Source organism: Seriola dumerili, unplaced genomic scaffold (assembly GCF_002260705.1).
Source record: "Seriola dumerili isolate Sdu_G_001 unplaced genomic scaffold, Sdu_1.0 BDQW01000149.1, whole genome shotgun sequence".
NCBI classification, from domain to species: Eukaryota; Metazoa; Chordata; class Actinopteri; order Carangiformes; family Carangidae; genus Seriola; species Seriola dumerili.
In genome coordinates this window covers 7,178,287-7,201,880 of record NW_019174404.1, presented here as the reverse complement: position 1 = coordinate 7,201,880, position 23,594 = coordinate 7,178,287, and the positions used below count along the sequence as shown (strand labels likewise).

At 40.7% G+C, this 23,594-nt stretch overlaps 1 protein-coding gene across 2 annotated transcripts; it reads left to right on the top strand.

Annotated features, from left to right (window-relative positions):
* Positions 1 to 13,499: 13,499 nt before the first annotated feature.
* Positions 13,500 to 23,410, top strand: atg9a (autophagy related 9A). 2 transcript variants are annotated; one of them, XM_022750908.1, is made up of 20 exons: positions 13,500 to 13,652; positions 13,956 to 14,011; positions 15,174 to 15,325; positions 15,454 to 15,497; positions 15,633 to 15,697; positions 15,839 to 15,988; positions 16,280 to 16,421; positions 16,530 to 16,670; positions 16,830 to 16,950; positions 17,164 to 17,339; positions 17,436 to 17,558; positions 17,853 to 18,040; positions 18,755 to 18,908; positions 19,385 to 19,564; positions 19,688 to 19,900; positions 20,042 to 20,274; positions 20,453 to 20,570; positions 20,694 to 20,964; positions 21,506 to 21,651; positions 21,742 to 23,410. In XM_022750908.1, the coding sequence occupies exons 3-20, from the start codon at positions 15,223 to 15,225 to the stop codon at positions 21,748 to 21,750; spliced, it is 2,577 nt and encodes an 858-aa protein (XP_022606629.1). In that variant the 5' UTR covers positions 13,500 to 13,652; positions 13,956 to 14,011; positions 15,174 to 15,222; the 3' UTR covers positions 21,751 to 23,410. The 2 variants fall into 2 exon arrangements, with proteins under 2 accessions (XP_022606629.1, XP_022606630.1); XM_022750909.1 differs by having other exon boundaries at positions 15,147 to 15,325.
* Positions 23,411 to 23,594: the final 184 nt, after the last annotated feature.

The following is a 23,594-nucleotide window of genomic DNA, read 5'->3' as shown; positions in this document are numbered from 1 at the left end:
AACACTAATTTTCTGCGTTTTATTTTAATGTCCCTCTAGGTTTTTCTCACTGTTACAAACTGTATCTCCAGTAGCATCCTCTAATTTTTGACATGAATGTTGTTTTTTAACCACAGTAACCAGAAAAGGATTGATTTTCACTTTATGTCACTACTACTACCATATTCCACTACGAACCAACATGGTTCGAAAATGAGGGGATTATACAATATTCTAATGCCACCTGACATTTCATGCTTGGCTGGCTGGCCAACTATCATGTTTTCTGCCTGGGCTGAGAGTGAGACAGAGAGAGGGGTCAGCTGTTCACTCTTTCTGGTTTAAAGGATAGAGCGACAAATGGAGGAATGCAGTGGGGATATAAGGTTGAGGGATGGAGTGGTGAGGACAGCAGAGGAATGAAACTAAGTGGATGTTTGAGAGACACCTCCCAAGAGGACTGATTACTCAGCGGCCCACTGCATGAAGGCATATTTCTGGATATCAGGACTGTGAGCCTGAACATATAACTCAATAAGTAACTCCATTTTCAGGTCTCTCATAGGCTTTCAGCGTCCATGCTGTGTGGGGCTGCAGGGTTGCTGATGTGTTGGTCTGTGAATCAATGTTATGATCAATATATTACAGACAGACTGGTGGGAAATGGAGCAAGAGAGATGATTGTAGCTTTTCACTGTTGCTGTATGATCATCCTAAGGGTTGTCACGGTTATGTCATGCCATCATTTACCTTTTTTTTTTTCTTTAATTGTTAATGTAACACATAACTGCCACGACTCAATGCTGTATTACCCAGCAACAGCTAGAAAAAGAAAGGTATTGCATGGACACCAGTGCTCACCATGGCACTTACATATACCCACTGTACTACTCACACACACCAATAAATGGCATGACATCACTGCCGATGTGAGAGGCATTTAAACCCATATCAGATTAACTTAAGAGGGAGGAGGATAAGTAGCTTGGAGAGGATGGATATTGGCATCAAAAGCAGTGGACAAGAATATGTTTCATCAGATTGCATGTATGTATGCATGCGTGTGTGTGTGTGTGTGTGTGTGCACGCACGCACACGTGCCACTAAATAGTGTGTGTGTGTGTGTGTGTGTGTGATACCACAACACAAATGAAATGGAGGGAAAGGGGAAGAGGTAAGAGCTGGCTTGCATCTCCTGAGGTGGGTGAGAAAGGAATGGAAGAGGGAATATGAGAAGTAAACTGAAGGGAAAACTTGGACACCGCTCTGGATCTGACTGGAGAAAACATCAGTCTTGGTTTTTACAACTGTAAGAGTTGTTCTGTCAAATAAATCCCAGGATGCTGGAGGTGAAAGCCTACAGTGGATTTCTCCCAGCAGGACAGGCAGTGGAAGAATGTGGAGGAGAGTGAATTAATAACCACTGATTTACCTAATATTCAATTATGATGCCAGTTGTTAACCATTTATCTCCCTCCTGTCCCACCTATTCCATTCACACACGCACAAATATCCCTCATCCTTCTCCTCCTCCTCCTTCGACTTTCCAGATAGCCAGCCACCCTCCTTCTCCCCCTCCCCCTCCACCCCCTCCTCAATTCCCGCAGCCGTGTACCGGCCCATTCCCACCCATGGATCCATCCCATTAACAGTGCAAGAAAGTAGCAGAAATTGTGTCTTCGCAGCAGCATGGTGAGGGAGGGCTGTTGCTGAAGGCCAACACGGTCTGCCCTCTGTTAACAGATTGGCTTTAATCCGAGAGCCAGCTTTATGGATGCAAAAGCCCGTGTCAGCCCTCGTTTGGCCAATTTATCTGCGGCTCTGCTCTGAATTAATTCACCAAGCCGGCAACCAGGCCCTGATGCTCTGCAGTGATAATGAAATAACAGGGGTTTAGTTTATTTCCAATCGATATATGGATGAACACGCAATGAGACAGGCCTGTTCCTTGTGGTATTTGCAGGGGACGGTCAGGAATGGTTCCAGTCGACAGAAGCAAAGCAACACCTGCCCTGACCAAACCCGATGTGGATCATAAAGAAAACCCGTAGAAAGCATCTTGCAGCATACAGGCACATGCATCGGTGGAAATCCAGGCTATATCACGTCGTCAACGCTTAATCTGTCATTAATGTTTAGCTCGATAACAGTGACACATATTCTCCGTGGCTTACCTCTGCAAAAAACGCGTCCATCCTCCCTACTCCTCCCAGACGACGCGCGCCCGGCCCCGCAGAGCGCAGACACCGGCTCCGGTTTCGTGTGCGCAAATCTCGCCAACGGAAGGGTGAGCGTGCTTGTCAAGATGGGGGAAAGGTAGTGTCGCCTCGGTGTTGGTGTATCCCATTCACCAGGCGTTTGTCTTCATCTCCGAGATATGCTCAATTGCTCAAACACGCCTCAGCAGCGCTCGGGCTCGATGCGCCAAAAAAACACAAGCCACATGAGAAAAATCCAATTGGAGTCTATGAAAAATTAAAAATGTCCACGCCAGGGAGTCGTCGGTGGAGCGCTAATTGAAGCGCCCCGGTTTTCCAGGTCTGCCTCGTTTGAGTGTTTCAGTGTGTGTGCATGTGTGGATGTATGTGTGTGAGCGTGTATGTGTGTGGGTGTGTGTGGGTGTGTGTGTGAGGCTGTGAGTAACTGTGGTGCGTGGGGTTGAGAGAGAGGACCAGTCCGGGGGCAGAATGAGCTCGACGCTGTCCACGGCACACACCGACGGGGCGGTGCAGACTCAGCCTCTTTTAACACAAAACTCACACATTCAGCTTGTACATGTAAGCTACACACAGGCAGATATAGAGCGGTAAACTACAGGTTTGAAGCTTTAGGGCTGTGGTTAACGCTGGACTAACATGGATTTTCTTTCTCCAGTCATAAAAAACAGTTGTGTTATCAGTGAGTCTATGTTTGGGGAAAAAAGAAGTTGCTTTGGTTTGGTGACTACCAGAAGAGATGAAAGAGCCTCTGTCCCACTTGGCCCAATTACAGGTGTTGATCCTGAAATGAACCAGACTGTCCAGCAGCAACATCATTTTTCATACAGCAGTGATCTCTGGCAAAAACTGCTAATAGCTATGATACAAAGAGAAAATTAAGAAAGTAAGACAGGTGTCTCTCCTCTTGTCAAAATCACAAAAACAAACAAACAAACAAACAAAAAAACAGCTGCTTTTGTTAATAGATATTCAGCATCTTGCTCAAGGGCACTCCAGCCAGTCTTCTGATCTCATACCTCCATATCAAAGCCCCACTGCTCTAGGATCAAAAAATCAAAGTCAATGCAGTGCAATGTTTTCACATGAGAAACATTCATGGTGCCATTTTCTTAAAAGTTGTAATAGGTTTATAATAATTTACTAATGTCTTATCTTGGTGCATAATTTTTTTAGCTTTTTAATTCACCAGGAAAACTCATCCAATAGATCAGTTGACCTCTGATATTTTGGGCTGCTCAAAATTTCATTTATTAACAGATGATTAACATTTAGAAGTGCACACTTGATCTTTGTTACACTGTATAAATGACTTATTAACACTGCAGAGCAGATGGTTTAATGCTTTATTTATGACTATTAAGTTGTTATTCATTAATTATTTCTTATTAATCGTTTATACCTGAATTTATACGATTAATAGTTAAAGATTTGTTAACACATAATAAAGCCTTTAGTTACAACTTATAAACTCTTTAAAAAAGGTGACTTATTAAAAGTGTAGAAATTGTGTTGTGAGATGAAATAATGAGTTTTGATAAGCTGTCTTGAGTCTATACGAATATGTAACAATGCTGAGGAAGAAATCCCCCTAACATTCATTGAAATTATGTCTAAATTAGCCATGAGGCAAGAGCTGTCAGCGCTATTCACTCTAATGCTTCTCCAAAACCAAACCACAAAGAGAGAGAATGAGGGGGGAGAGTTAATATTTCTGTATGATCTTTCCTAAAAAGCCTCCCCCTCATGGCATGGAAGGAGGAGGAGGCTTGGTTACAGGGTTATTCAGGGGCCCCTGGGTGAAAAATGATATCTCACAACACACACACACACACACACACACACACACACACACACACACACACACACACACACACACACACACACACACACACACACACACACACGAGCAGAACAGTGAAAATCTAAATCAACAAGGATAACACACAGCACACCTAACTACACCAGTTTGTATGAATGAGATGGAAATGGAGAGACAGCTGGTTAATGTGATGTGGACCATGTGCGGTTTTATTCTCTTCTTCAGAAGACCAAACAGCAGGGGCCAGGTGCAGCTATCAGCAGCCCAGCAGGCTGAGGCCTCTCTGGGGTAACGTATTGTGAAGCTCAGCCTGTTCCCTCTGGAGCCCTGGAGGTATAGAGGGGGCCTCCTGTATGCATGCATGCATGGAAGTATTATTTAGCTGCACCCTCTGTCTTCATCAGGGAGACAGTTCAAAAGCTAGACACAACAACGGGGCCCCCGTTTTTGTTAGAAGTGTGTGCGTCTGTAGGGGGTATGGGTACACACATGTGCACATACACAAACACTCAGGAAATGAGACCTGATCTTTATAATCTTTCATATGAACTGGCCTTAAGGGAAAAGAAAACTTGTGTGATCAACCTGCGCAGACCTCATCACGCACTCACGCTCACTGTAAACAGTAAGCTTGTCTGGGCTTACACTGGAGGCGGCTACATGGCTGGTATATAAACATCAAGATTACCACTGTGCCACCCACTCCACTCTCTCAGTGACCACACCCCCTCCAACAGTATATACAATACGAGATTTAATGTAAATTAAGAAGTAATTTTGATCAGAAGGATCAAAATAAACAAAGAAGCAAAGAAAAAAGATGACAATAACATACCAATTCAAAATTACATCATATTAATTCTTTAATGTGTAAATCTGCTGAAGACCAAGCCTCATGAGATGATCTGCATTTTAATGTATGTTAGAAGATGACTACAAGTCACTTTAAATATTGCTACTTCTGCAAACATCCACCTTAATTACATAGGATGTGAACAAATGACAATGTTATTTTGTGGTGATGCATTCAGGTACCCCAAACTGTTTATTGACATAGGACTAACAGAGGTGACAGCTCTCTCAGTTTGAATAGCTGGTCCGCAGCAGTGCTTACACATCATAATGGACTCTCAAATTATCTCTATGGCTTTCTCAGAAGTTTTTCTTTTAAAAGTTTAATGAAGCCCTGCTCTGAAGGACACTGGCATCATTTACCATTCTGTGAGAAAAGTGGAGATTAATGTTGTGATTGTATTGGGAGATTTTGAAGACAATGCTTTTACTGTATTTTCCATTTATGACATTCTTTAGCTAGCTAGAGCTGATGCTGAAATTAGTTGATTGATCAACAAAAAAATGTCAACAAAACTCTTTTAATAATTGATGATTGTTTAAGTAATTTACCAGACAAAAATTCTTATGCTACGCCTTCTCAAATATGACAATTTGCTGCTTTTCTCTAATGTATATCATTGTAAATTAAATACCTGTGGGTTTTAGACTCATGGACTAAACAATCAATGAACTAATCTTCGTGTTAGCCCTAGTGATAAGGTGCATTTTTCAAAATAAGATTTTGGCTAAACCTATTATAGTTCAAACTGTATGCACTAAACCCCTCCCAACTGGTACTCCAGGGTGCATAAAACAATGCTCTGGTCATATTTTTGATCTACATCTACATGGAAGTCAATAGACCAAATGCAACAGCTACAGATTTGAACTGAATATTCCCGGGAGTGAAAAAGCCGGAGGGGGGGTGGTCGCTGCTACTCGTAATTACTCGGCTAAAAGCCATCGGCCCAAGAGACATCTCAACATGCACATGTGTACAGGAACACACACATGCATGGAAACCCACACACACATCAAAATACACAAACAATAGAAAGTCTGGGCTATTAAATTCTCATTACCATGACAACATCAGGACCAAGCGACCCTCAGCAGTGAAGTGTGGGGCAGATTTTGTTCCCTGCGAGCCAGGAGCAGAACTCTGCTAACTCATCTGAACACAGCTCTGTGTCCCTCTGTTTCTCCTTGACATGACCCTCTCCTCTTACTGTTACTCTGCATATATATAATATAAGTGTGTATGGTGGGGTGGGGGAAGGTGGGTGTAAATCAGAGAGAGGTGTGTGTGTTGTGGACGGATCATCAATAGGTCCTCAGCTTCTTTGAGTGAAAACGCAGACAGATTACTGAAGAGCTCAGACCCGAGGCCACCCAACCATGATGCTGAGTCTTCATGTACATATGCATGGGAGCATACTAACAAATAAGACTAACATGTGGATAACCACGGGCATATCATTTTATCTAACTGGTGTGTGAGTGTGTGTGTGTGTATGTGTGCACATGTCATATGTTGCATGCACTAATAGGCATCACTCACCAGTGTCACAGCCAATCAATTTCACAACCCCAGCATCAATAAATCTCGCTTCATTTATTACCCTCTCTCTCTTTCAGCCGCTCCTCTTCTGTGACCCGACTCCCTCACTCCAGACACAGCTGTTTATGGCTGTCTGAGAGGATACGCTGAATCAAAGAGGTGCAGAGAATCTCACTGTGGAACCGGTTGACCATCAACCTTACTTTGTATTGGTTTACTGGTAAAATGGGACAATCAAAACAAGGCCTGATGGCTCTCTTTTTTCTAAATGGTCACAGCCAGACAAAGATGCATTGTTCAGTCCAATTTCCTAAGATTTTAGGTGTGAAAACTATAAAAAATAGTAACATTCTTTAAGACACAGCTCCTTGTTATAGGTTTTAAATAATTCTATTTAATGTATAATATTCTTCACCATTCTTATATTAAAGAATTTCGCATGCATGTGTTCTGCAATAAATCAACAAAGTCACTCTTTTGAGACGACAAAAAGTAGCTGTTACTACAATAGCTGCAGCAGTTTAATGAAAACCTAGTTTTCATCAATCTACATTATAGTTTATATGGCTTGCAATGAGACACACTCACACACACAAACAAACACACACTTGATGAAATGTAATATTGAGCAGATGAGGTTACTTAGTCGCTCTAATTTGATTTATTCTGAATTACTCGTCAATATTAAACTCCTGCCAGTGGAGGGCAAACACTCCTGTCCACAGCAGTAACATTTCAACATTAGTCAATCAGATATGCTCACATATCAAAATCAAAAACAAAACATGGAACACATTTTTAAACCCAAAATGAAATGAAAACCAGATTTATATTTTCACTTTTGAGGATAACTTCTCCAACATATCATACAGGATGAATACCACTATTGGTTGTCAGAGAAATGGAGTTAAATTTAATAAACTTAAGTAACAGCTGTTAAGTGAAGGAGTAATAACACCAGCTATAATCATAAGGAGGAATGCGGATATTCTTAAGGATAAAGGTGACTCTTCTCCTTAGCAGAATAGTTCACATTTTGAGATATACATGCATTCACTTTCTTTCTTGTGTCTGTGGGTGAATATGAAGCTACACTCAGCAGCCGCTTAGTTTAGCTTAGCTTAGTTTAGCTTAAAGAATGGAAATGGGGAAACAGCTAATCTTGCTTTGTTTAAAGGTGACGAAATCTGCCCCTGGTTTTTTTCTACCTTTGGACAGAGCCAGACTAGCTGTTTCCCCCTGATTCCAGTTTTTGTGCTAAGCTAAGCTAACTGGCTTCTGACTGTAGCCTCATATATACCATACAGATGTGAGTGGTATCAACTTTCTCTAACTCTTGGTAAGAAAAAAAATTAGCATATTTGTTACTATTCATTTAAAAAGGAACTACTGCAATTATTGTTGGGTGTTTCCATTATTTTGTCCTTGAGCCTCAGCTGGTTTCTATGAGTCTTCACATGCCACCACATTTTCATATCTCTTTTCATCTGTATTGATTATTAAGTACTCTACTGACATCGAGCAATAACCTTTCTGTCTGGTGAGCAAGTCTGAAGGGCATTTACACGTCTGGATGGCGATTCACAATAGATAGACAGCAGAGCTAAGTGTGGAGAAAGTAAGGCCAAAGTAAATATGGAAGAGACTACTGCTGTGCAAAGACCCAATCTGAACTGCAAACGTATTTGATAAAATAGTAAAAAGTACAAAGAGCTAAGTGGAAAATTGAAATACAAAGAAACAAGAGCCACTGTTGTGCATCTTGGGGACAATTCATGCAGTCTGGTGTCAGAGTTCACTCCCAGGGGACCATCACACTGATTCATGCATTCATGTCTAATGCACACCAAACACACACTCTCAGATAGTGACATATATGATGTTACCTGATCTGTATGACTCATACCACCCATTCAGTCCTTGGCCTGGATTTAAAATGAAATCACATTTCTGAGAAGAAAGAAGGATCGCAGAAGGTCATTTCAGAAGAAACTTACTGATCAGGCCTCTTTTTAAATGGAATAAAATGTAAGTGTTCAAGTTATAATTATGATCAGCAGACCATGGAGTGTATCACTGCTACTATTCAGCAATACTACTATGGACTGTTCTAAAAAACCTATTAGGTCGACAGTGCCACATCAGCAAATTATGAATGAAAGTTTGACCTCCCCTTGGTCTCCACACGGGCCTATGCTTTTAATTCAACATAGAGTTTTTTGTTCCTTGGGTATGATTCATATTTTTATCTTTCTTAGTGTCATACTAGACCAACAGGGTGAGTTAGGTCCCTTCCTCACCTTCTACATGGGAAAATGAAGAGATCAGTAATCTCTTTGTTCAGGTCGCCTCTATTTCACTCATGTAACACACACACTCACCCGCATACACACAAAAACAATCTAACCTTCCCTATATTAGTCATATATCTGTACTCAAATCAAATAGGAAATTGATATCAGTGCTCCATTCTGTGTTTCTGTGTGTGAGAAATGTAGGAGACCAAAGGTTGGCTGATATGAGAAAAAAATACATGTCTGTCTTGAAAACCAGAGGATCTCCTTCCATCTTGTTAAAAAAATTGCTTGTTAAACATAACTGGCAATCCAACTTGACTGAATGAAGTTCAAAGTGAAATGGCCATTTTCAAATGGCATGTTTCAGAGATCATTCAGGCACTGAGGTCATGTCTTTAACATAATTACTATTTCTGAATTAGGGGGTTTTGAGGCATGTGGGAGAAATTTTGCAACATTTTACAATTTTAGAAATGGTGGGAATTTTCCAGGCTGATCAACATAGAATATAACTGAACAGCTGACAGAATTAAAAATAAGATAAAAGACAAATGGTGAAAAATAAAAACTGTGATGACTCATACTTCAGTATTCAACCCGTCAATAATAATGATAGCAATGGATACAACTATTAAATATCTATTGTGTATCTGGTCAGCCCTAAAGGAAGTGGGACAATTAAGGCTGTGGGAAAACTGCCCCAGGGGTACCAGCAGAGAGAAGAAGACAAGCTACAGTTTCAAATTTAAAGGGAGGTTTGGGAGTGTGATGTGTATGCCCCCGTGTGTGGAGATTTCATACCTGCTCTGTTGGGTTTGCATGGGTGCACGTACAGGAAGGGACATGATCTAATTAAGTTGTTCCAGAGACATGACTTCATCCTGTTTCCCTTTTCCCTACCCCCCACCCAGACCATCGTATAGAGCAACCCCACCTGCCACGCCCCACTCCCACCCACCCCCCATCTAACCCAAGCACCACCCATGGGTTGTATGGCAGCATGACAGCACGTCTTTGGACCAAATTAGCTGTCAATGCAGCCCCCTAATTCCCGACAGACAGTGGGGTAATTTAATCAGCCGGCTATAGCCTGCAGCAGAGCACACATGCTTACATGCACGCACGCTCGCACGCACACACACACACACGCATGCACGCACGCACGCACGCACACACACCCACACACACACACACACACACACACAGCAATTGTTTTAGCAATAAACTCATAAGACATAAGAACATCAACGTAATTCAACATTAAGAACAAACCATTTAGTAGAGACAAAGGAGGTAAAAAGCACCAACTACCCTATTTTTCATTTATCTTTCTGTCAGAGCTACTTAATTTCTAAGTTACTGCTAAGCTAATCAATGTAATGTAATATGTGACATTGCATTTCATTCATTGGGATCAGGAAAAGGGCAAAAACGTTTTAACTCAGGCAGGATAGAAAATGATCTACTTCATCTGCAATTTTACCCCTAACCTTTCCTGTACAAATTAAATGCAATGCAACAGTTTAAATATGGTCTATCAATAGATGGAGGTTTGTGGTAAGCAACTTCTACATTATACAGTATGTTATTTCAACATCTTAGTTACTGTTTGGTGTTTATCAGCCAGTGCGCTTCGTTGTGACAGACTTTTACCACTGGATTAAGTTGAATGAAGCCTAATCCTAATCAGAACAGATTAAATTACCCAGATCACTATAATAACTAGATTACACAGACTCCCCCTGACTCAAGACACCCCTGCCCTTTTTAAAAAAAATCTTGGTACACACAAACACACACACACATACATACACATACACATACACATACACACACACATACACACACACACACACACACACGCTGTCAGAAATGGTTATATGGGATGGGATGAATAAGTACTTAATTGTAAAGGTGTAAAAGAAGGAGAAAGGTTAAAAAGTAACAGAGGAATGAAGAACTGCAGAACTGCCAGATTGTAAACAGTATGATGTTGTGTGCGCATCATTTGTGAGTATGTCCGTATGTTTGTGTTTTTTTGTGTGTCTGGTTCTGGTGTCTGTGAGTGAAAACATTAATTAATTTCCATTAATTCACTTCTCTTAATGAGATCATCATTGCTAAATTCACTTGTGCGCACACACACACGTGATTGGTGTTAACAGTGTAACTAATGCATAACACAGTGAACAAAATCCCAGCTGTCACTCCAGAGGCTTAACAATCATATATGAATATTCATCACAGCAGAGACTGACAGAAGGTGAGTTTGGCTTTGCAAAGCATCATTTTTGAACTGTAGAGTCAGCTCCTGCACCTCATCTACTGTATGTCCATCAAAGTCCAATTCACAGAACCATTTTTAAATTAAGCATGTAGCTGGAAACCAGTCCAAACATCATTCAAAAAGCAATGGTTGCTTTTATTTTTGGGTATAGCGAGGCTCTATAGCAAAAATACATGGTGCTTAAATCTCCATCACAGAATTCTGTGAGGTAGCATTGATGAGGATCAGATCTTACTGTATGTGCAATCACCAGATTCAGGTCCTTTTGGTGTAGAGGTTGTACGGCATGGGGGACAAGTATTGAGCTGTGTTTAGATTAGGGTTGAAAAATATTGTATTTTTCAATAATATTTTTCTAAAGTACCAATTTTGGCAATTCTTTACTTTCATTTTCAAATTCCCTTGGAAAGAAGGAAAGAACAATGTAATTCAAACTAAAACTGGGATGATACACTTAGCTAAAACTAACAAATATGGTATAATATAGTGTATAAATCATGACAGAATATTGAATTTGTGTTGAAATTGCTTTAGAGATTATTTTGTCCACCCCAGAGAGTAGGCCAAATAAACAAAACACCCTTTCTGTATGATGAAATACACTTCAACAGTAACTACATCCTCCAAAATTATCATATATTTGAATCAACACCTGTCTAAAACCACTCCAATAAAATGTTAACATTATAATCTTCACAAAGGAAAGATTTATTGCAGGACTGTTGCATTAGGTGCATTTATTTTAGCCAGTTTTTCCTAATAAACTGCCAACTGAGTATAATAAACAATGTATACAAATATTAAATAAAAAAATATCAAGATATTCACATCACATACTGTATCAATATGAAATCACTTAGAAACTCTGCTAACAAGTTGTGCTCACAAAATTGCGTCTTTTGTCAGCACCTGCTTTGACTGTGACCTGTTTGTTTTCTGCAGCATCTCAGACCAAAACAAATCTTTCGTGGGGCACTTCCGGTGTCCGTTAAACCCACCCCCACCCCCCACCCCCCTTCACGTTCTCAGTCAGAAAGGTGTAACGAAGCCCAGTGAATTAAACACACAAGAAGAAGTACAACTGAATTAAGTAACCTCCTGTACACGAGAGCCAACAAAAACTATCTAGCCACAACCATTAGCCAACGCTAGCATTGCCGTGATATGCTCCACAGCAATGCAGACAGTTAGCCTGCTAGCCATAGCAACATTTGCCAAGTCCATTCATAATATTGGTAACAGCAAGTTTGCAAACGTTATAATGCCCTTTGTAGCCGGTAACTTATGAAAACAGAAATATAAGCCATCGAGTTACTTACAGTCAAGGAGAAGAAAAGCCAGTTATGGAAGAAAAGCTGTGGCCCTTTAGATGCTCATAGGGCTCTCCATCTCAGTAAAGCCAGACCAGCATTGGCTCCAGGGTCAGACTGAGAAGAAAATTCAGCCTTGGACTTATCTGCACAGGCCAACTACACCAATGAAGACACAGACAGAGCCGGTAAAAACTTTAAAAACATTTTGAATGTTTTGATAGGCCACCAGCCGACCAGGATTAGAGCCGGTAGTCCGCACGGCCAGTCTTCCTGTGCTCTGGTCTTATCTGTGTTTGTCAGAGGCCTATTTAGACAAAAACGTGGTTTATTCAGTGGAGGAAATTCTAGAAAACTGCTTTCACCTGAACGCTGCATATGGGTGCAAGTGTGGGCGGAGCCTGTGTGTTTATAAGTGTGGCAAGGCCCTATGGTTTAACATGGAAGGACTCACATGCACTAACATGCACAAGCTGCCAGACCCAATACCAAAACAAAGAAGAGAAGCTCATATTACAACTATAGACTGTATATAAAAAGATTAAAACATATACAGAGGGAGTGTGACTTCATTCTCTGCTCAGGGCGCCATCCCTTCCCTATATCTTTTCATAGAAAATAGTTGTTTCCTGCTGTATTATTGTTTAAAATCTCGTTTAGAGAAACTTTAATAATGACGTTAATGACATGAAACAAAAGTTCAAAATTTCAGATGAAACTTTTGATTGCATGCATTATAAAGCCCCCCATGTTCGGGACACCCCAGAGCATAGGTTTTATATGTATATATGACACTCATTCATGTGATCATACAATAGGCTACAGTTGATCAAATGTAGTCTTCAGTTTTATTTTAAGATATAAGATGATCCATTATTGATCACAGAAAATAAAAGCTTTGTAATAACAGGAAATATACATGTAAACTCCACATGTAGCAGCATCTGTCAGGCTTCTAGTGCTACTAAAAACGACCAGGCGGTGGTAGTAAATACCCATTTAATCAACAACCAGAGTAAATAGTGAAGAGACTATCATGGAGGGTCACACAGGGCGTGTTACTGACGTCCCAAATCTACACAACACATTCTTACAGCCCGCCTGTCGACGAACCCGATTGGCTGCCTATCCTACTGCTGGAGAGCTCGTCTTCTGATTGGATAGTGTCCTTGCCACTCAGCTGTGGTAAACGACACACTGCTAGCTGTTTCGAAAATGAAACTGGCTTGTATCTGAGTTCGAGAGGGAACGAAGAGAAAACGAAAACAAGACGGTTACCAGATAAAATCTCCGGGATTTCGATCAAGGTTTTAATCTGACGCATCGGAGGCAGGGGAAACGAAAGGGTAAGGTAACTCCATGTGGCGTTTGGGAGATGATATTTTTGTAGAGAGAGAGAGAGGGGCAGGCCTGTGCTGTCAAACCACGATAACAACAACACCTGAACCAGTTCTCCTGTGTCACTGCTTATTACCATTTCAATCATCAAAAGTCAGCTATTTCTGACATTTTGTGTGAACTCAACCTTGTGCTGCACTGTAAATTGCCTCCGAGGAGAAACAAGGCATACGTCTTGCAGTCTGTTGTGGTCCTAGATTAGACTGTAAACGACAGCTTAAAGGAAATCTGCCTTCCTGTTTTTTTTTCAGCTGGGAATGTTGAGTAACCACCAGAGCTGGAAAAGACGTACTGCACTGCAATGGAGGTAAGGATATTTCTTTAACTGACATAACACGTACAATATCTTTGCTTTCAGAGGTGTATCAGTATATAGCATTAGTTAAATGGCACCAGCACCTTTGGTATCTCCTCCCAACTACATGTCACATGAAGAGCTCTGTCCTTACACCACAAAATCTTGTTATTACTTTTCTTTTATAAGTCTAAACTTATATGCACAGTAAATATGGTGCCATCTTGAGGAACATTTTGCCTTTTTTTTTTTAATTTTCTTTGTACTTCATTCCTGCCAGGTGCTATTGTTTTGTCAATACTGTACTATATGTGTTATGCTTCATAGCATGTAATTATGATATCAAGGCAATAAGAAATTAATCTGAGGAGTCTCTTTGGGACCTCCTGTCATTATTATTATCTGTCTGAAGGCTTTGAGACCTGCAGTGCCAGGTGGATATGACATTGTTTATAATAATTTTGCTGTCACAGCTTTAATTAAGTAGACATATCTTGTGATAAAAGCCTTTGTCAATGACCCATTTGGCTGGTTTTGGTTTCAGCTGATTAGTTACTTTGTTTAACTGACAAGGGCAAATGCAACATACAGGGGATTTACCATAAGTTTCATATGGTATTCTCAGTACACACCCTTTACATTTAACATAATCGCTGAACCTTTCCCCGGCCATTCGTTACAATTCGTTCATTATTTAGTCCCATCTGAAGCTAGTACATCATGTAGAGGCTTCAGTATTGTATAAGGAAAGTGCCCTTTAAACTGGATGTCTAGTTTTGAATCTCCTGTGTCAGCAAGTATCCAGCTGTAGGCTGTCTGCTCTTTCAATGATCCTGACCTCTGATCTCTCAAAAGGATCCGACAAAATTGAATTTTTCTTGAGGGATCAATATTAAATAATGCAAAAATCAATAATGAGTTATACTCTTAGTGTCACGAGGAATGTTGCCTTTAAAGATCAAGGATAATGTTGATGGTAAGGCCTCAATAGGGGCTGTAGGCCGAACCACACATTTTTCATAATTTAGACTGGCGTAATCGCAAAAATGAGTTGGTGATGATTATATGGCTCCTCATTTCCCCTTCTCCTCTCCATTAATGTTGACTGTTTGTCTTCATATCTTCCACACTCTTGCCTTACCCTCAGCTCCCTCTGCTTTTCTCTGTTCTCCAGTCTGTAGCAGTGGGTTTGGCTACTTGGTGAGACTGAAGCTGCTGTCAGTATGGCGCACTTTGACACAGAGTACCAGCGTCTGGAGGCGTCCTACAGCGACTCTCCCCCTGGAGAGGAGAACCTGCTGATGCATGTGCCTGAAGGAGCCAAATGTATGACACACACATACACACAAAGATCACAAACAGATCATGGACTTCAGAATCACATTCTTCTCTTTTACACAGACAGTGATACTTCACAAGAACGCCATTACTAATTTGCAATGCATCTTTTGCAGCCCAATGGCACCACATAGAAAACCTGGACCTGTTTTTCCAGAGAATATCCTTTTATATGTTTTTGGCATATATTCGTTGTTTGTTATGTTCTGTGAATTGTGCTTTCTTGAATTTGGCACTGTGAATGATCTCAACACAAATAACATTTCTACCCATAGTAGTCCTTAACATTCAATACGTCTATAATCTGCATCAGAAGAATGGATTCACCTGTATGCTGCTGGGAGAGATCTTTGAGCTGGTGTACGTATCCTGCCCATCATAAATTATGTTTTTCATGCAAAGTAGTATCTGTATAGGAGTTTAAGGTGTCTTATATGTGTATTTTCTCCCTGTCTTTCCTCACTTCCTCTTTCTCTTTCTCCTCTTTGTCTTTCCATGCAGTCAGTTGCTATTTGTGGTTGGCTTCACAGTGTTCCTAGCTAACTGTGTAGATTATGACATCCTCTTTGCCAACAAGTTTGTAAATCACACTGATTCATCTAAAGTCACCTTGCCGGATGCCTTCCTCCCAGTGAATGTCTGCAGTGCCCGGTGGGTATGACATAGTTTATAATAATTGTACTTAATGATATGTACCTTTTTGCATAAAATCTACAAGTGTCATTTACATTGCAAATGTGGTGTAGCTGAGGATAGGTCAAGTGATTGCTTTTTTAGGATACAAGAATCCAGTGACACACCTGTAAAGAAAGAGCACTGCTTTAACATTCATGTAGAATTTCTACAGTACAGTGTGATGTAAATCATCAGATGGGACTGTTATTTTTAGTCTTGTGTATTGGGAAATGATTGAATGATAAAAGTAAATATTTTCTCCCATAGTATCCAAGACAATGCATTTGTGATCTTTGTGCTGATAATCTCTGGGGTGTTTTGGCTACATCGGCTGGTCAAATTTATCTACAACGTCTGCTGCTACTGGGAGATCCGATCCTTCTATATCAACGCCCTCAAGATGACCATGGTGAGAAAGACAAACTAACGTCACATGATTTGTTCTGTTGACATTAAAAATACAGTCTCCTGGAATGTTAAAAATTGAGACAGCCTTCACTGTGCTTTTTCTTCTCAGTCAGAGCTCCCCTATGCAACATGGCAGGAGGTTCAGGCCAGGATAGTGGAGATCCAGAAGGAACACCAGATCTGCATACACAAAAAGGAACTTACAGAGCTTGATATTTACCACCGCATTCTCCGCTTTAAAAACTACATGGTGTGTTCATTTGTGATGAAATGTTAATAACACTGTTTGGTGCAAAACTATTCATGTTTAACACTACCCACACGCTCATGTTTAAAGCTACTTGCAAACATAATGACACAGTGGTGTGACCTGAAACCAAACTAAAGCTGTCTTCCTCCGCTTTTCTAGGTCGCTATGGTGAATAAATCACTCCTTCCTGTGCGATTTCGACTTCCTGTACTTGGGGAGTGTGTGTTCTACACCCGGGGTCTCAAGTACAACTTTGAGCTCATCTTCTTTTGGGGGCCAGGTGTGTGTATTTTCACTGTGATTCATTATATGCGTACAATATGTATCCGCATTTCTACGGTGTCTTGTTTAGGTGAAATCATGGGTCTGTTTGCAGGCTTTGACAAGGTTTAGAATTACAATGAAGTCTTATTTTTTATCTCCCTTGTTTTTTTGTTTTGTTTTTGTTTTTGTTTTTGTTTTTGTTTTTGTTTTTTTTGTTGTTTCTCTGTAGGCTCTCTATTTGAGAATGAGTGGAGCCTAAAAACAGAGTATAAGAGAGGAGGCAACAGGCTTGAGCTGGCTGACAGGCTAGCGTCTCGTATCCTGTGGATTGGCATTGCCAATCTGCTGCTGTGTCCGGTCATTCTGGTGTGGCAGATCCTCTATGCCTTCTTTAGTTACACTGAGGTAATTGCTCCAGAAGAGCAGATACAAACTCTAATCAATTTCCTCCTTCATTTAGTACTGTAGATAATAGTTTGTTGTGTGTTTGTGTGTATCTAGGTGATCAAGCGAGAGCCTGGTTCTCTGGGAGCGAGATGCTGGTCTCTCTACGGTCGCTGCTACCTGCGTCACTTCAATGAGCTGGACCACGAGCTCATGTCACGTCTCAGCAAAGGCTACAAGGTCAGTGGACTAGCTCACCCTCTGCAAACAGTTGATGCTCTGAAGTTGCTTGTCCTTCAGGTTTACAACTGCAAAATTTTATAGCACTGAATTGTTATTTTTCTTTAAATAAATGCAAGGAATGCGTCTGTACATGGCAGTGTAGAAAATCACATAACATTAAAATAAAATATTTTTGAATACATACCATGCTCTTAGTGTTTATATTTGTGCTTCTCATTACTTATGGAATTGATTAAGTGTTTCCTCCTTTTTCTCTTCCTCTTCCTTCTCTTTTGTTCCCATTTCATTCAGGCTGCATCCAAGTATATGAACTGTTTCCTTTCACCACTGCTGACGGTGGTTGCCAAAAATGTAGCGTTTTTTGCTGGGTCCCTCCTGGCCGTTCTCATCGCCCTGACCATCTATGATGAAGACGTTCTTGCAGTGGAACATGTTCTCTCATCAATCACACTGCTGGGAGTGTGTATCACAGTCTGCAGGTAGGGATTAGTGTTACCCAGTCAATCTGTCGGCTGCTCTCATCTATCTAAATGCACATAATTGATTTAATGATTTTATTTAACCAAAGCATTTTATGAACATACAGATGATCATTTAGATCATTTAATGATTAGTCAGGATACACAACAATGCCCAAAGGCTTATTTCCATTATGGTCCATTGGATTGGGAAAGCAGAGGAGGGAGGAGAAAGTACTACAGCCTGTAGCAGCTTGTCAGTGAGTCGTTCAGTCACTAAAATACATCACTAGTTCCCCACTCCTCTCTGCTAATGTATTAACTTCATCATTATAAAACAGACATTAAATTGCAAACATCAGGTGCAAATATCCAACATGAATAAAAGACACAAACCTTCAACTGGAAAGTCAGGGTATGTTATCCACCAGCCATTTTTTTTATTGCGCTTTTAAAGCTACCCAGAGTTGTAATCTCTTTAATGCTCTTGGGCAGCTTACTCTGCTGTATAACTGATGAGTATAAGAGGGTTTCCTTCCCTAAGTAGCTGCTGACTCTTTGAAATCTGTGTTAGCTCTGAATTGAAATCGTCAAGTATTGGGGAACATTACCACAAACTGAGTTCTACCTGTCTAATTCTATTTTGTACTTTTGTGAGGACAGAGACAGACCGATATTATCCAATATCCTTCAAAATAAAGTTCTTTTCCACCATCATCATCTCTCTCTCCTCAGGTCATTTATTCCTGATAAACACATGGTGTTTTGTCCTGAGCAGCTGTTGCGGGTTATCCTGGCTCATATCCACTACATGCCTGACCATTGGCAGGGTAATGCACATAGATATGAGACCCGGGACCAGTTCTCCCAGCTCTTCCAGTACAAAGCAGTGAGTACAAATACTCACAGCATGAAAATGTGAGGTGTAATTAATATTACTAATAAGGGCTTTATTGCACACATATATAACAATCTAGTTACCTTTCTAGAGAATATTGTCTTAGCTCACAGATTATTTTCTCTAATGACAAGCTTTACTCTCGCACTGTTATTTGCATTTATATCTTAAAGCAGACCAGTAAAAACCACAGGTTTCTGCTGCCGGCTATGACATAGATCCACTGAAGAAATGGGGTTTTAGTGCCGTGTTGCGAAGCACCTTGTTGGTACTTGTAAGGGGAAGAGATTAACTCTCCACTCCCAGATTTCCTCAGCTGGTGGCACTTTTAAATCTTTAATCTTAAAGGAACCAAAAGGATTATGTCATTTTTAAAAAGCACATTTCAAGTTTTAGGTACGAGTTGGCTCAATCCTTGTCTGTTATCTGACTCTAATGTGAATGTTTCCCCATCTGTTTGTGCCCAGGTGTTTATTTTAGAGGAGTTGCTAAGTCCAGTCGTGACTCCCATCATCCTCATCTTCTGTCTGAGGAGAAAGTCTCTGGAGATCATTGATTTCTTCAGGAACTTCACAGTGGAGGTGGTTGGGGTGGGAGACACCTGCTCCTTTGCCCAGATGGACATCAGGCAGCATGGACACCCTGCGGTGAGGGACTGCTGCAATAAGTGAAGCCATACACACATGAAGCCACACCTGTAGACACGCATTTAAAGTGCTTACGTAGAGAGTGTTGTGTGTCTCTGATTTTACTCTTTCCTCCCTCTCTAGTGGATGTCGGCGGGCAAGACAGAGGCATCTATCTACCAACAGGCAGAGGATGGAAAGACGGAGTTATCTCTAATGCACTTTGCCATTACCAACCCTCAGTGGCAACCTCCGCAAGAGACAACACACTTCATCAGCCAGTTGAAAGAAAGAGTTCACAGAGAGGCCACAGGGGCTCCTACAGACACACATCCACTCTCACTGTCAGAGTCTGAGGTATGGAGATAAGCCATGCTAAGTCATGCTAAGTATCATGGTGCTTTTAAGTTAAATTTCCTAACATCTTAAGAAGTAAAATTGGATTTACTCTTTTTTTCTCTTATCCTTTTTCTGCCTCTCGCTGTCTTTCTCTCATAGCCAAGGAGCCTCATTGCAAACCTCTTGGCAGGTCCCTCTACACTGGCCTCTGTTCATTTTGGCAGGGACGGTTCTCTGACCAATCACGCAGCAGCTGGCATAAGTGATGGAGCATCTGCCTTGCGCTCCCTTTCCCCAATCAGCAGCAGTCTGCACCTGAGAGGTAGTTTGAGTGCAGCTCACAGGACTGCTGGTCACACTTCAGCCATGAGCAAGGCAATGGCAGGCTCTGGGTAAGAAAATACTCCTTCTGAAATATGCCTCAACTCAATTCCTTTTCAGGCCACATCTTTCTGTCCAACACTAAATACTCTCTGAGCTACTGTCTTTCGCTACCATTTTACTTTGTATCCCCATGCCTTTCTCTTTCTGTCCTCATTTTCTCCACATTCTTGCTCTCTCCTCCTGTAGGACTGATGCCCGAACTGTGAGCTCGGGCAGCAGTGCATGGGAGGGTCAACTCACCAGTTTGGTCCTATCAGAGTACGCCTCCACTGAGATGAGCATCCATGCACTTTACATGCATGAGGTAAGTGTGTCTATGCACACATGCGAGCTGTGGCCTTGTCATTATGAAAATCTTACAGATCTTCTCCATCTTGGGTCCCATGCGTAATACCTCCAACTGTATCTATATTTTTTTGTCTTGTAGCTTCATAAACAGCAGTCTCGTGGCGAGGTGTCTCGTCACACCTGGCACAGGCAGGAGAGTGATGAAAGCAGTGATAGCATCCCTGATGAAGTGAGGAGCCATCCCAATCCTCATTCTAGAAATTTCCCCCGCTCACATACTTTCCCCACCACAGTTCCCAGTCCTAGTGCCATTCCCACTTCAGCTTCAGCAACCAGCAGTGCCACCGTGGGCCATCAGGGGGCATCATCACAGGGCAGCAGCCATCGGCGCCATAGTGGACCTACCACAGGTATCCACATTGTGGTTATCTCTCCATTTTTCACATCACATGCATTTAAATGAATGGTTATTTAATGATCCTTTGGACAGCATCAGAATAATTTCCACCTATGGTTCTTTTCATATATTATCTAATATAATATTTTTAACATTACCTATCTCTTATTGCTTTGGAAGATTATTGCACTAAATTCTTACTTTTCTGATTCTGTCACAGAGGTTTTTCACACCTTCCAGCACCATTATTTCTATGAATGAAAACACATTGGTAGAAAATTTGTGTAGATAGATAGATAGATACTTTATTTCGTGATGACGTATATATTAGAAAGAGATGTAGGACCAGTTTAGGACAAGAAATACTGATGTAGTGTACAAATCATTCTCAATCCTGGTGTAAAAGTGAGTGGCTGAGTTTGGCTCAGTAGAAGATCTATAGAGCTTTCAGAGTATTTCATTATTTGTAAACCAACTGAGAACACAGCTGTGCTGGTGCTATAGAGATCAGTGCTAATTGCTGACACCTTTCAACCACACTGTCTGTTTTCCAGACTGTTTTGGTGCAGGGTGGAAGGTAGTGAGGTCTGCCCGTGTGCCCATGGGAGGTTGGGCAGAGGAGGACCAGGCAGCACCACGACAGCACGAGCCGCTACCAGAGGAGAGCTCAGAGGACGAAATGCCTCCTCACATACACAAGGTGATTGCAGTTTGTGTGTGACTGGGATGGTGTTGTTAATCTGCTTGTGTTCACTGCAACTAAACAGATGTTTTTTTTATTTCTTTTTAGGTTACATAATCAAGTCATGTGAATAAGTATCAGCACCCTACCTTCCATAGATAACCACCACAAACACACACCCTCACCCTTGACCAAACCTTTCTCCAGGATTGGCCATCTGATCAGACACAGATGAAGATGGAAATGTGAAAAGTGTACCAAGATCCCTACAAATACGCAAGTAGTAAAACCATCTGGACAAGTTTAGATTGATTTATGAGAACCATGACTTACTAAATGACTTCCAACATGCCTAAATAGGCACACAGGGTAAATCTCTGAACTTGTGTATCAGAAGAGGACCTAAAGGATCAAGTTCTTTCCAATAGCCATTGGTACCGTCAGATTACACTACACTTTTTTATAATGTCTAAGGATTACAAAATGAAAGTGCATGTGTTGCTGCGATGTAACATAAATTGTGAACACTCAGCACTGCTGCCATAGAAAAATACAGAACAATTTGAACAAACTATGATCACAATAGTCCAAATTGTGCTCTTTTCACAATCAGATGGTGTGAGAAGTGAAATCTGAAGAATGTATTGTGTCTCTATAACAATAACAACATTCAAAATGTTGGTTACATACAGACTTTCATTGTGTATATCTGTTCTTGTACCAGTAGCAAAAGGCTGTGCATCGTGCGCTGTGCTCTGTTTCAGCTTGTATTCTGCCTCTTCGCAAAAAATATTAAGGCCTCAAACAGTATAATATTCAGTTGATATTTTTCAATTACATATTTTACTCCTTAGAGTTTTTTGGTTTTTTTTTAAATTTCATTCTGGATTCATTAAATTTCAAAGTTCAAGTGAATTTTCTAAAATGTTCTGAAACTTTTCCTGAAGTTTGGCTCTGTTTGCACAGATAGATGCTAATTTTAAAGATAGATTGTACAAAGAAGCCTGGTATTGTGCATGCGCACATGCACTATGTACATAAATGTTATCAGGTCAAGTAGCCTGCAGCCATACAGAATACTGAATACATCACTTTAACACAGTTGTAGGGTATTTTATATAATCAGAGATGTTGAATGCAAACACATTTTAATCTGATTTCACCCAGGTTTTTACTGTTTACCATTCATTATTTTACAACAGACTAGCTAAAAGGTGCGGCAGACAAATAAGGCTGTTAAGCATGTAATATTGACTTCTGTGCCATACAAGAAGCCCCCAATCACAAGTGCATGACTGTCATCCACTCATCTTCTAAAAAGTTGTAACTAGATCACCCCACAGCAAAAATACTGACCATCCTCCATGTCCTGCTTAACCACAGCATGATTTTCCTCTGTTCCTCTATCATTAAGCCGCAATTCTTTAAAAGAATTATGCACTTTAAAAATTTGTTGATGCAGAGGGCGTCACTTATCTTGGATTGTTTGTATGTTTTCATATATATATTTTTTAATTATTTTATTTATCAAAAGGGATGTGCCATGATGATTGACAGTTGTGAATCAAGGTTGTGTTTTCTGTTGTGCATTTTGATCAGGATAAAAAGCTCTGTCACACTGCTGGACTGATAATATGGTCTAGGATGCAGTGATCCAGTGTGGTAAAGTTAGATTAAAAGTGATTACTGTTGTTTTTTGTTTGTTGTTTTATAGATCCTGTAAAATACCATTTTGTACAGCTGTAATTTCATCCATTAAAGACAAATGGTAAATGGACTGCACTTATATAACTTTTCTTCTCTTATCAACCACTCAAAGCGCTTTACACTGCAAGTCACATACACCCATTCACTCACACATTTATTCAGCGTATTTCTATGCATAACGCGATTTTTCTCTATCACACACACTCACACACTGATGATACATCGGGGACATTTTGGGGTTCAGTACAGTCAAT

Bases quoted from the DNA above. Each gene is read 5' to 3' on its own strand.
- atg9a (XM_022750908.1), top strand. From the start codon at position 15,223: ATGGCGCACTTTGACACAGAGTACCAGCGTCTGGAGGCGTCCTACAGC. The intron at 15,498-15,632 runs ATATCCTTTTAT...AACATTCAATAC, and splicing joins TGGACCTGTTTTTCCAGAGA to GTCTATAATCTGCATCAGAA. The intron at 15,989-16,279 runs GTGGGTATGACA...TTTCTCCCATAG, and splicing joins GTGAATGTCTGCAGTGCCCG to TATCCAAGACAATGCATTTG.